This window comes from Neovison vison, chromosome 3, assembly GCF_020171115.1.
Source record: "Neovison vison isolate M4711 chromosome 3, ASM_NN_V1, whole genome shotgun sequence".
In the NCBI taxonomy this organism is placed as follows: Eukaryota; Metazoa; Chordata; class Mammalia; order Carnivora; family Mustelidae; genus Neogale; species Neogale vison.
Window position 1 is genome coordinate 26,431,495 of NC_058093.1, and position 14,067 is coordinate 26,445,561.

The window sequence follows — 14,067 nt, forward strand, 5'->3', positions numbered from 1 at the left end:
GATGGGGGGAAATGTTACTAAAGTGGAGTCACAACAAAGGCTTCAGCCAACCTAATGGGGGTCTCTGGAGCTGGGATAACTCTTCACACACCTGTACCAATGAATTTGTTGACAGATACAGGATGTTCCTGGACAGGTTGGGAACCATGAGAGAGACAGCTGGCATCAGTCGATGGCAGTTCCCAGGGAGCCTAATCTGAGAGCCCAGACACCGAGACCGCCAGCAGCTGAGGGAATCTTCCAGCCCCAAGGACAACAGGCTTGAGCAGTGTCCCCACATCCTCTGCTATAGTCCACCCCTGCAATGTGCAGATCCACTGGCTCCTTATGGCAAGTTCTGGGAGGGACCCCTCCAAGGAACCTGCTGCATTTCAATTCTTGAGAAATGAAGAAGGCTAACCAGACAACAGTTAGCCCCACGGCTGCAGCTGGTCTCAAGGTCATAGTCATGGTGACTATCATGTCTCTCCTCTAGATTCCTGAACGGTACTCCTCAAAACTCTCAAGGTCTTCAAAAGCAAGGAAAGGTCTGAGTAGCTATTGTAGGCAAAAGGAACCTAGGGGACCATGGAGGCTAAATGAAGTATGATGTCCTAGATAGGATCCTGGAACAGCGGGAGACGTAAGACAAAAACTAATATCTGAGTAGACAGTGGGCTTTACTTCGTCATGATTACATATCAACATTGGCTTATTAGATGTGACAAACCTACCACACTAAGATAAGATGTTTATAGTGGAGAAAACTTGGTGTGAGGCGTATAGCACCTCTTTATGATCTTTGCAACCTTTTTGTAAATCTAACACTATTCTAAAACCAAGATTATTTTTTAAAGTAACAAGGAAAAAAATTGGATAACTCATGCGTTGGTGGGTCTGATAAAAACCTAGCTCCTGATGAGCAATTTTTCAAATGTTGTGGGATTCTTGCCTGCAAATCGCATGGCCTTCCCCAGAACCCTAGAGATCTATGTTGTTATTCTCCTATTGAGTTTTCCAGAAATTCCACACAACTTCTTTTCCTGTCCCCAAGACTTATATAATCAAAAGTGTCTGCAGGGTCATAGCCTAGACCTGCTTTGGAGCCTTTCCTTGCCCTAGACCTCCCTCAGGGGTCTAAGATTTTCATGACACCCCACTATCAAGGGTGGAGCAGTAATTCCAGGTGAGAATGTAAAGAGGCCTGCCAAGCGTTCTGATGCCTTCTTAGCTGTGGGAGGTGAAAGATGAAATAACTTGACCTTTCCTTTGGGGAAAGACATTCCAGCAATGGCCCTTGACCTTTGGACCCCTAAAAACCACCAAAGTCGGAGGTCCCTGAGACTTTGTAGGATTCTCCCATCCTCTGAAGTGTTATGTCTTTTCTCATGCATTTGCCACTTCGTACTCCTCAGATCTAATGCCATTGAGATAGATGACCCATGTGATATTCTGCAGAATGACCACATGATACCCATCCCTTTGGACTATATTGTAGAGGGTGAGAGAGTCTAGCTTGGGAGCAAGTCCATTAATGTTACCATTGTCCATCACAAGAGAATGCAGACATTTCTGGTCTGCCTTTCCGATGAGTATGGAAAGAACATATTTGCCAGATCAATGGCCACATGCCATGTAGATGAGTCTGTGCTCATTTGTTCTCACAAAGATTCTGCATCTGGCTCAGCGGCTACAAGTCAGGCTACTACTTGGTTGAGTTTTCAATAATCCACTTTCATTCTCTGGCATCCATCTAGTTTTCAGAGGGGCCAGCATGGTGAATTAAATGGAATTATGATCAAGACCAATGTCCTGCAAACTTTAGGTCTTCAAGGGCATCACTAATCTCTGCCACCTCCCTGGGATGCAGTGTTAACTTTGGTTTACTGTCATGGCCAGGGGCTGGAGCAGTTTGACTTTCCACTAAGCTCTCCCACTAGGACAGTTTTTAACTCACAGGCCAAGAAATAAATGGTGGTCCTGCCAAGTCCCAAATACATTCAGCCCAATAATTTCTTCTGGATGTGGGGAGATGACCACTGGATAGATCCATGGACTCAGTGGAACTACTGTGAGTTAGATCTGGACTAGGACTACATAAACCCTACAGACCTCCATTCTCCAAGGTACACTATCATGATACTCTTGTCCGTGAGTATCTGTGTCAACTTGGACATTGTGTCCTACTTCCTCAGAGTGTTTTTGTACACACTTTTCCCCAGTGTACAGTTATCCAGGGAAATGACTGTAGGTCCTTTTGAGGAAGGACTAGAAGTTTTTGCCGTATATACTTGCAGTGGTGTTGCAAAGACCTCCTCTTGGGGATCTAGACCATCCTCTGGTCACTAGTTTTTGGATCTGGAAAATAGCCAGGGTCTGGAAACCTATCAAGAGATCATAACTTTCTGTTAGGGTAGCTGTGCCCCATCTATCTCCTGGTCAGCGTTCTTGGAGATCTTTCGCTGGTATAGCTTGAGCAATATTCTTACTGGTCACCCCTCTGTTCCGCCTCTAGGGATGCTGTGTTCTATTAACCGTCTCCAACTCTCTCTGCAGGGACCCTCAGAACTGACCACTCATTATGATCCTTGTGTCCACTTTGCTTCTGGCAGTGAAGCACTGCCCCTGGACCCCTATTTGTCCACCTACATTGCTATTAGTGAGCCCACTTCTGGAACAGCACCTGGACCCCAAGCCTTATCACTGAGCTCCTCCCCCTCACCAATGCATTCCTGATCACCTTGGTCCACGTGTCCACTGTGCCTTCCTAGGTGCCCCCTTTAAGAAAACATGAATACTTGATTGTTTACTGCCATAATATCCATGAAGCAGGACATCAGCAAACTCCAGGGTTTCCCCACTGGAGCACATTAAAATAAATAACTTTTAATATGGAAAGTTCCATTCATCTCTACCATCTGAAAGCACTGTGCATACACAGATGAACCTTTGAGAAGTACTACAGTGGTCAACAGGGAGACATTTAGAAAGTAGGAAAACCCTCCAGCCGCCAGCACATCTGTTGATCGGGTCCTGCCAAACCCTGTGTGAGCTCTGGAGTGGTCCATGCAATCACCCTTGAGCCTGCCATGTATTGTGGTACCACCTGGACTTGAGCACAGATCTGCCCTTTGACTTGCTTTAGGACAAGGGGAAGGAGGTCCTTAAACCCATTTGCTTATCAACTTCTTTACCCTTTATTATAAAGGGATTATGGAAAGAATGATCTGTTCCCTCTTATTTCTTGGAAATATCACACACATCCAGCTGAAAAGTAAATAGGAAAACTTTTTAATTCCCTGCAAGGAAAAATTCCTGGATAATTCCATGTTTCTTATACTCATAGAGACATTCTTATCCTTATTCATACATTACCAAAAATAAAGACAATGTTTACAGTTAATTCTCCAAAGATGCAAAAAAGGCAGAAAGACAAAACACAAATTCCAAGGACAGACATGGAAACAATACGATTTAGAAAGATTTATTGTTTATTTTTAGTTTTGTTTTTATTTATTTGTTTCACTGTTTGTACGTTTATCTCGCAAGAGCCTACAGAAGTGAGGGAAATCATCTGCAGGCTAATTTTAAACAATGTGAGAGAGAAGTTAAGCATTAAATATAAAAAATAAAACTTTTGGCTTACTTACTATACTAGAAAGAATCTTCCTGAAACATGTCAGTTAAGTTGATCTGCAATGGATTAATAAATGAAGAACATGTATCTTCCTCTAAGAAATATTTCAAACATTATATATACTACTAAAAGAGCTGGTCAGCAAGTTTTCAAGTCACCATCCCCTGGACAAACTAAAGATAAGTTACCCTTTACATGAAGTCAGAAGAACAAAGTCTGTAGGAGTAAAAATATTGCCAGTGTTCTCAGCAATCTACCAATACATCTGACAGGTTCTGAAAGTCTACTCAATAATGTGAACCATGAGTCATTTCCCGGCAAGCTCCTTGCTTGAGTGGCAAGTAACTTCCGAGGCTGGACTTCTCAGTCTGTGGAGAGAAGCAAGTTGTATTGGCAGCATTGCTCCATCTTGAAAATCCAGAAGACGGTCCTGCAATGACCCTCTGTGTAACAGTCTGCACTGCGGGTCTCTGGGCAAGTGTGACTCTGCCGCTGAGCCAGAAGCAGATTAAAGAGAAGAGGAGGAAGTGGAGGTCAAATGTTTCAGTTGATAGACGCTAGCCCAGATAACATACCATGGCCTTGAGGTCTTGAAATGGATGAGATGCCAAAATGAGGTAATCAAGTATTGATAATGTTAAGAATTTAAGATGCATGTCCCACCACTGAAGACAGATCTTTTTGACATGGGATTGATCTATCTGGAAGTCCCTTCTGGGCAGCCCTGTTAGATATTCCTATTATCTGCTACATCAGAACCTCTGAAGAATTCTGACTTATACTCAAGATGATGCCTCTGACACCTGCAAGGTTCTGAAGGAGCTTCCAAATCAAAGGAAAGTCACATGATGCCTGGTATTATTTTAGCATTAGCTTATATTACACAGTGATTATTTAAAATTCAGTAGTCCATATTTGGGCTCAATGATAGCTTTATCAGTCTTATTGTTTTCTTACCTAGAACATCCCATTCTCCCAATAGGCTTGTTGTACAACCAAAACCAAAATGGGGACAGTGGGTTCTTGAAATCTAATCAGCCGGGAGGAAAGATCCCAGTGACCATATCCCTGATACAAGATCCCAAGTGTGTTTCAACACAACCCAAACATTTCTTATTATAACATCCTCTTGAAGACCAAATATTCCAAACCCTTAGTTTTTTGTAGGATTTAGAATGATTTTTCACTTAGCTAGCCCTCCACTTGTTTACTGTCTTCTATATGATTTGTCCAACTTGGATTGGCTGTTGAGTACCAGCAAGGGGATCCCAATTCTGCTTCCTTTAGGGACTTGGAAACGGAAGGTAGTGCAGTTCTTTCTGGCCATCTGCCAGGCTTGGGACTCCTGGCTTCTTGGGGTAAGTTCGACTGGCGATTTTAAAGAACTCTTCTGCTGCATCGAGAGCAATGAGACGGTCCTGCCGAAGATTTAAACATACAAGTATTGTCAAGATGGGAACTCAGCCATGTTGATGGGAAAACCAATCTAGTAACAATACCCACCCTAGAAATAATCATGAACAAGTAAAACATTGCTTCAGTTTTTCTCAACAAATTTAGAGATGTCCCTAACCTTTACTCATATTACCCAAGAAAACATTGCACATTCTTATTAGAGTCCCTTTCAAATTCTTTTTTAATCTTAGGTTTTATATATATATATATATATATATATATACATATATATATATATATATATATATACATATATATATATATATATATATATTTTTTTTTTTTTTTAAGATTTTATTTATTTGTTTGAGAGAGAGAGCGCATGAGAGGGGAGAAGGTCATAGGGAGAAGCAGACTCATGGAGCTGGGAGCCCAATGCAGGACTCGATCCTGGAACTCCAGGATCATGACCTGAGCCAAAAGCAGTTGCTTAAACAACTGAACCACCCAGGCTCCCAATCTTAGGTTATATTAACTATGTTTCTCACATCTCTGACCTACAAATGATTCAAAAAGCTGGCTGCATAGCAGAAGTGGTTGAAAAGTACGGATTCTTGAGCCACAACCTGAGCCTCAACAGGGCTGAGTGCAATCCAGAAATCTGAAAATTTAAAGCCCATCAGGTGGCTCTGATGCTGTCGGCTTCTGGAAACCAGCGTGTAAGATGCCAGCTTCGTCTATCTCCCCAAACTGTGGTGCTGTGGTGGTGCCGGAATGATGAGTATTTGGAATAACAGTAAAGCAAAAACTTAAAGCAAAATGAGGGCACATATAAAATACATCCACTGGGGTGCCTGGGTGGCTCAATCAGTTAGGCATCTATCTACCTTTGGCTCAGGTCATGATCCCAGGGTCCTAGGATCGAGCCCCATGTTGGGTTCCCTGCTCAGGAGGGAGTCTGCTTCTCCCACACCTTCTTCCCCTCCCCCAGCCCCCACTTGCTCTCTCTCAAATAAATAAATAAAATCCTAAAAAAAAATGCATATATATATATCCACTTACCACAACAAAGAGGTATCTCTCCGAGAGCTCCCAGCTTGTTGGAAAAATACTGGTTTCTTCAGCCAGTTTTAACAATATCTCCCGAGCCTTCCTTGTGTTTTTAGAATCACTAATGGTGCTGAGTTTCGTCACGGACAACAAAGAGTCAGCTTCCTTTTGAAAACCTACAGAAGTTATATGTTAATAAAAGAAAAAAAGGAGAAGAAAAGAAAGCCTACAGAGATAAAAACTTTACCCCTCCTGTAAATACAATAGAGATAAGAAATGGCCATCCTGCAGGAGATTAAGAAGGTACCCAGGGGTGCCTGGCTTGTTCAGTGGGTTAGAGTCTCTGCCTTCGGCTCAGGTCATGATCCCAGAGTCCTGGGATCAAGCCCCGTATCGGGCTCACTGCTCAGCAAGGAGCCTGTTTCCCCTCTCTCTACCTGCCCCTCTGCCTTCCTGTGATCTCTGTCAAATAAATAAATAAAACTTTAAAAAAAAAAATGAAGGTACGCAGATGTGCACTCCAAACAAACGTCAGGAGCCAAGGCCCTGCTCCGCGCACTCCTTCCCAGGTCAGTGTGACTGGCAGGGTCTTTAAAGCTCTTTTGAGATTTCTTCTGGTCTCATTTTCTTCATTAACTTTTCCCTCCGAGTTAAGTCTCGGAACCTCACCCACTGACAGCTTGCTACTCCCACCTCTTTTTTTGGCACGGAAATCCTCCTCCTACTCCTTCCTCTTCCCCTACCTGCCTCTGCATTTTGGGACCTGCAAAGTGGTTGTCTCCAGGCTTCTACTTCTCCAAGCCCACATTCCTTCCCCCGGGGCAATAGTATTGTTAAAAAAAAAAAAAATTACTCACCCCAAAATATGAAAGACTCAGAGATTCACACCTGCCTGGACTAACTCACTTTATAGAAGGAGTCAATTAAGTCACAAGAGTGGTGAGTCAAGAGGGCAGGGTCCATCCCATCCCACCGTAACCCAACGGAGCAATGGGGGCTGATGCCAGCAACCTGTGAACAGGTATGAGGCCAAGGGATTCTGTTCTCTTCCAAGGCAGAAGGATGGAAGACTTCGAACTCAATACATTCATGCTTTAAATACGAAAACAAGGTCATTTTCCAAGGTGAGGGGCCACGTTTACTGTATCATGACTCTAGCCGACTTAAGAAAAACCAACGCCCAATGTCTTTTTTGATGCCACAGGTCTATGTCCCAACTTGGAAGGTTTCCCAGCTTTGAGTCCTTCCAAAAGTCCACACTGAGTTTTGCTCTCTCTCATACAAACAACATTTCTTTCCACCTGCTTCATCTTCAAGCGCCTCCTAACTGGCCAATCACGCTCATCTCATTCAATTCATGATGTACACCGCCAGAAACATCTGGTGGTGGTGCCCGCATGCTTCCCCTGCCTGGGATACTCCACGCTGAGCACAGATGGGAGTAGCACATAGCCAAGTATGTCCTCAAGACACAGGCTTGTAGGAACAGAAATATGAGATGTTTATGCTGGAGGATACAAGGAGCACAGGACTGGGACCGTAACCCGTACACAACAGCTCCAATCAGTCAGCTGCTGACGTGTCTTCTGGCCTTTGATACAAAGCTCGAAGAAAAAAGGGAAGAGGAATGACCACCGCTGGCGATCTGTACCATTCCATCGTCACTCTCAGACTCACCTAAATCCTCTAAGATGCGTTTCCATCTATTTCTCACTTCCCTCCGAATCTGCCGCAGGGTGTAGATATCGTAGTTGAGTTTTTGCCACTCCTGAAGGAAAATAAAAATGCGGATTTATTTTCACCCCTTGCCTTCCACTGTTCTCTAATGCCCAAATGGACACTGAGTGAAACAGGTGGGTCTCCTCTTCACCAGGCTTCAAAACCTTTCTGAAAGGAGAGGAGGGCACGCGTGAGAAGGCGTCAGCAGGAATCCGACGGCTCCCATCTCTAGGGCCTCAGCCTGGAGCAGGCGATGTTCCTTAAACTCTTCCTGTTCCCGGTGTCTCAGCCTCAATGCTCTTATCTGTGAAGTGGGGGTGTCGAAAGGGATGACTTCATTCCAGACAGTTATAAAGATTAAAGGTGTAGAATGGCACACACCCACATTCAGTGAGCCCCTACTAAAACCCATGTATGACCAAAGCCATTTTATCCCTGAAGAGACTAAGGCCCAAAGACATTAACGGGGGCATCCAATACCATCCAGCTAATTGGTACCAGAATTGGTATTTGCATCCAGGTCTGACTCCAAAGTTCATGAGAAATACGGCACACAGCACACACCAAGAATTTATCTCTTCCTTTGTTATCAGAGTACAGTAGACCTGGGAATCCCAAGTTTCTGGATTCCTGGCCAACATCTTCTTCACCGTATCCCAGCACTGCTCTCTTTTGCTTCAATAAGATTCACACAACAAGGCAAATCTTTTCAGGCAGAATTGTTTTCAGAACTGTTAAAAAGCTACCATTCTCAAAACTCCAATCTTATGGGCAGTAGGGCCATCACATTGGTCTCCAAACAGAAACTGAATCTTTCAGGAGCATCAGAATCTTTATAAAGCTAAGCGTTTCTTATAAATACCATGGGCATTTTTTTATTAAGGAGCCTTATCTATACAGAACAGTCATTTTAGAGAGTATACTTTTTCTTTTCAGCAAAAACATTAACCACACAACTGTTCTAACACACAGCTTCAAAAAACATCATTCTTAATGCTCAATTTAAGATTCAAGTGTGTGATACTCTGACTCCTCTAAGGGCAAATGTTTTAGGGATGACACTCATTTCCTACAGTTCCTGTTGAGCCTAACCTTGCTCGTTGCTAATCAGCTTTCATGACTGGCTAGGAGAAATCCATTTATCTGCCATTCACAAATATTTTTAGATATCAATTTGAGAAGAAAAACCAGCGAAATAAAGGGAATTTTGTTATGACTACAATTTAGATCTTGTATTAAAGGATAGGCCATCAAAAAGGCATTGATTTCAGCCATTTTTTAGAAGCCAGTAAGTGGGGGAATTTGAGGACTCTCTCCTGGTCTTCTGTAGGGCTTTTGTTTGTTTGTTTGTTTGTGTTTTTTGTTTGTTTATTTTTTAGACCAAAGGCACATGTGGGCACGAATGTGTGGTGATGGAGGTCTGGGATAAAGCCTGTGCCCTGGAAGAAAGCAAAGTTAACTGAGTCATCTTGGAAATACGCAACCCTGACCCATCTTGAGCAACATGTTCAGGGCATGATATATATAATTCACTACAGAGTAGGTAAGTTGGGGGGAAACCTCCACTATTGTTGTTCTCGTTGGATGGGTCTTGTTGTACCACATTGGCCATTCAGTGTAGAGCATTCTGGAAAAGAATACGCCTGCTGGACCATCCTGCCTGGGTCTGGGTCCCGGCTCCATTATTTCCTAAGAGCCTGGCTTTGCCCAAGTTAATAACTGTGTCTCATGGCCTAGTGTGTGGCATGGGGACACTGTATTACCGACCTCATGGGCTTATTCTGAGGAGCACGTGTGTTCATACAAGTGCTGAAAGGGACGTGTGATGCCCATTCTCCTCCAGTCAGAGTGGACATGGTTAAGAAACAATCCTCCAAGACTCTGGATGAGGACTAAGGGCAGCATCTCATTTGGGAAGACCTCCAAAAGATAAAGTGCTCAGCTCTTAGCGTCAGGTACAGTTTTAGACTTTTCCTGAGAACTGTTTCACCGTTCTGGACACTGAATTTTATAACGGACCAGTTTCCACTAAGTGAAAATACAGAGCCCTTTCACAGAAAGTTTTTGAATTTTTAAACGCCCAGAATTTTATGCTCCTTTCTATGTCTATATTCACGCTTTTTCTCTCTCTCATCCTCTGGTTTGTGCTCTCTCACTGTCTTTTAATAAGTGTTGCTTTGGTCCTTTTTGCTAAAAAGAAGACTGTAAATAAATAAAATATTACACAGAGCAGTGTTGCACTGATTCTCAATGAAGTGAGCCCTCCTTAAATGGAAAGTGATGGGGCTTTCAGAAACACTTGATTGGGGCGCCTGGGTGGCTCAGTGGGTTAAGCCGCTGCCTTCGGCTCAGGTCATGATCTCAGGGTCCTGGGATCAAGTCCCGCATCGGGCTCTCTGCTCAGCAGGAAGCCTGCTTCCCTCTCTCTCTCTCTGCCTGCCTCTCCATCTACCTGTGATTTCTCTCTGTCAAATAAATAAATAAAATCTTTAAAGAAAAAAGAAACACTTGATTGGAGAAACCCATACAATAAAAAAATCCGCAGATACTTTGTCTTCACACAACCTTAAATCATGTAACAAACCACTAGGTGGCTTCATTAACTTGTGATTCAAGGTCTCTGAGCCTCTGTCCTGGCTTCTTAGGCTGAGGCCCCAGAACTTGTCTGCTCAGCTCAAAGTAGCCAAATCCTATCCTTTCAGAGACCCAGCCTCACTGGGTCGTCCAAGTTGAAAACTTTTTTTTTTTTTTTTAATTTTCCTCCTCTTGCTGCCCATCTATCTGCTCTTTTGCTATTCCTAAATTCCAACACTGCGTGTCATACAAATTATTTCTGTTTCAGTATCTGTTACTCTGATAAAAGCATTTGATGGAGAAGCAACACTATGACATTAAAAAATCTGCTAAGGACGGATCTCCACGTGCATCCCCCCCCCACCCGGCCAGTTAAGCATCGACTGACTTGTGTGCATGGGAAGTGCTGTTAAAATTAATGGACTAAAGCCATGCACTTCCTATATCTGGATTATTACTGTCATCTTTTGACAGAATGGTCATGGGTAATCGCATATGAAAGGATCTGGAAGTTTTGTGGAAAATTTAAAAGCTCTAAAACCAGTAGAAGTGTGGGTAGGGTTTACTAAGAATTGGTTTTGGATAAAATCAATGGATAAAATCAAACTCATATGTTTGTTTTTAACATATGAGCCAAAGAACAGCATCTGAATGCAACAAATGAGAAATGGTGGTGGATAAAATCTTACTCATGGCTAAACAAACTAATTCGCCTATTCCCTGCTACTGGAGAAAATCAAGTCTTGTGATGTCCTACAATTTTTAAGTTGTCACACTTTGTTCTTAGACAAGTAATTTTAAAATAAAGACTGGGGGCGCCTGGGTGGCTCAGTCAGTTTACTGCCCAGCTCTTGGTTCCAGTTCAGATCATGATCTCGGGGTCCCGAGACTGAGCCCCGCGTTGGGCTCTGTGCTCTGCCCAGAGTCTACTTGGAATTCTCTCTCCCTCTTCCTCTGCCCCTCGCCCCCCCTCTAAAATATATAAATAGATTTTTAAAAAGTAACAGACCAATTAAATACCCTTCATAAGTCAGTTGAAATTCCAACCCACTAGACATCAAAAGTTGAAGTCTTACTTTCTAAAATAATCTTTTGTTTGTCTTTTGCGAAAACCTAATGTAATTCATCGTGGCTCATCATGATACAGTGGCCTGAAACAATAAGTCACTTAGCAAAGGTGTAATAAAAGAAATAATGCAGGGGGGTGGCTGGGTGGCTGCTAGCTAAGAGTCTAACTCTTGATTTCGGCTCAGGTCATAACCTGAGGGTTATGAGAAGGAGCCTCACATGGGGGGGGGTTCCACTCAGCATGAAGTCTGTTCAAGATTCTCTCTCTCTCTCTGCCCCTCCCTCCCCACTCTCTCTCTCTCTCTTTCTCTCAAAAAAGAAAGAAAGAGTAAGAAAGAAAAGAAAAAAGAAAGAGTGCCAATTTGATTGCATAAGACACCAGGGAGCCAAGTCCAAGTGAAAGACATGTGACTGAAAGTGTGTTACTGAAGGCATGTAGACCAGATTCTTGAGGTGTTTCTCCTCTCTGGTTGTTGGCCCACAAGATTCAAGCCGGGTGAGAAGGCTGAGGCAACACAAAGACAGGCAGAGCAGAGGACTGTATTGCTGTGAGGCTGTGGATGAATGGGACTGTTAAAAAAGTACTTCACATTTCTTGCTAAAAAAGACAATGTCTGCATTTAGAGAATGGACTCAAACAAGAAGCTACATATATTTTAAGTCATCTTAAGCTCTTAGAAACCATTTCAAAAGCAATCAGCTTATCTTTAAGTTATAAAATAATACAATTACACAGAAGTAGAAACCCAAAGAGAACAGAATGAAATGAAGAACTAAAATGAAAATGAAGTTTGCTTTCCCATTTTCTTTTTCTTGTCTTATTCCTTGGTAGTACATTTGAACATTTCTTTTCCTTGTTCCCCCCACCCCTGCTTTCTTGTTCTCCTTCCTCTTCCTCTTCCTCCTCCTTCTTCCTCTGGTATCTACTTCCATAACTCCAAATATCGGGCTCATATTCCCAATTTCTCATGTATTAACTTGAAACTTTCTTTGTATGGTCTGCTACAAAGAATAATTTAGTTGTTCTGTCTCTCTCTCTTTCTGTTTCTCTCATCACCAGGGAGACAGGAAAAGTGGGGAAACCAATTGCCAACAGTATTTGGACAATCATGATCTTGCCACTGGAGCTGGCACCTTGATGCTCCCCACAAAAGCCAGGTTCTGATAGTGAGGAGGAAAGACGTGATAGGGACACCACGGCAGCAAATACGTATGCAAGAAAAATGTCTGCCTCAGACACATACTTGATGTCTGCTTCCCTGATATCTATCTTCCTTTTCTATCAATCTGCCACCTTTACTCAGATTTTCCTTTGGAGAACAGTTACATTTCCCAGCTCTAAAAGTTGGTACCAACTGACTTAAGCCAATGCACTTGACTTTGGCTGATTATTAGAATCATGCAGGGAGCATTTCTAAAATACCAGTGCACGAGACCCATCTTCCAGGCTGATGAAATCAGAATCCTTTGAAGGGGTGCCAGGTTTGAAATCCAATAACTCACATCAGTAAGCACAACCCCACTGGGGCAGGGATGGACACCTCACCCAGCTCAGCGAAGGAGATGTAGCTAAAACTGTGAGGCTTTTGAGAGTGACCAGGAGAGATGTTCTCCCTTCTCCTGGACAATGCAGCAAGAGGGTAAAAAACCTAGAACTAACTAGAACTGCTCCCATCACCATGACTACCCTGAGAAAAGTCAGCCTAACGAAGAAGTCAACCCTCAGAGGAGGACAAAGGTGAAGGCAGCACTGAGAGAGAGAGAGAGAGCGAGCCTAAGGACATTCCCATCTCAGGATCTTATCTCATCTGAAGTCAGACCTTCTTCTGGAACTCTCTGTCATCCAAGACAATTCCATTTAGGTTTAGACAATGGGAGTTCTTTCTCTGTTCCTTGCGTCTGAAAGATTCATGTTACAAACTGCGCTCAAGGAGTACATAAACAGAAAGGAAATCATAACTACCGTACAAAATATTAGTCTCGTGCTTTCCTACCTCTTGCTCCTAGGGGAAAACATTCAGCATATAGATTTATTTGGCTGGGTGAGGTTATGGTCTACAGAGAAGGGGGTGTTAATGGCTCAATCTTTCTGTCCCTAAGTGACTCGGGCGATGACACAGATACAAAAGCATTCCTTTTCTGGGTCCAGGGACTGCTTTACGGCGCCTCCCCTGAATTCTGTCCATCAGAGCAGAGCTTCTCACTCAGACAAGACTGTACTTATAACAGGAGAGTGGCTATGCCTATATCTCATTGGCTAATTTCTTCCAAAGATCTGATGGAGAGGGGTCCAGCGACCATTGACTGAAACACTCAACTCCCTTATTTACAAACACACATAGAATCTTTCTGGCTGGATCTAATCAGTAGTTCAAGCTGACTTTTGATTCGAAATAAATTTTTTGAGTCAAAAATAAATTTTTAAAAATTTTTGAAAAAAAATTTTTATTTTGAGTCAAAATAAATTTTTTTAGTCAAAACCTATTCACCATTTGAAACCCAAGCATTTGGATACCCTAGTTTTTGTCTTGCTTGGATGGTCAAAAACCATTTTCAGAAGCAGCTGCTCGTACCCAGGCTTAAATCTGCTTCTTCATTTTCACTCCATATCCCAAGATCAGACAATCACCAACTGAACTTTAAGA

General features: G+C 42.8%; 1 protein-coding gene across 1 annotated transcript in view; it reads right to left on the bottom strand.

Annotated features, from left to right (window-relative positions):
• Positions 1–3,253: 3,253 nt before the first annotated feature.
• The window catches only part of MREG (melanoregulin), a 60,627-nt gene continuing 49,813 nt past the window's right edge, over positions 3,254–14,067 (bottom strand). Inside the window, exons 3-5 of the mRNA XM_044241561.1 lie at positions 7,739–7,829; positions 6,074–6,237; positions 3,254–5,034 (exon numbers count right to left, since the gene is read on the bottom strand). Coding sequence (XP_044097496.1) covers positions 4,900–5,034; positions 6,074–6,237; positions 7,739–7,829 — 390 coding nt within the window. The 3' untranslated portion in view covers positions 3,254–4,899. The remainder of the gene's footprint in view (positions 5,035–6,073; positions 6,238–7,738; positions 7,830–14,067) is intronic.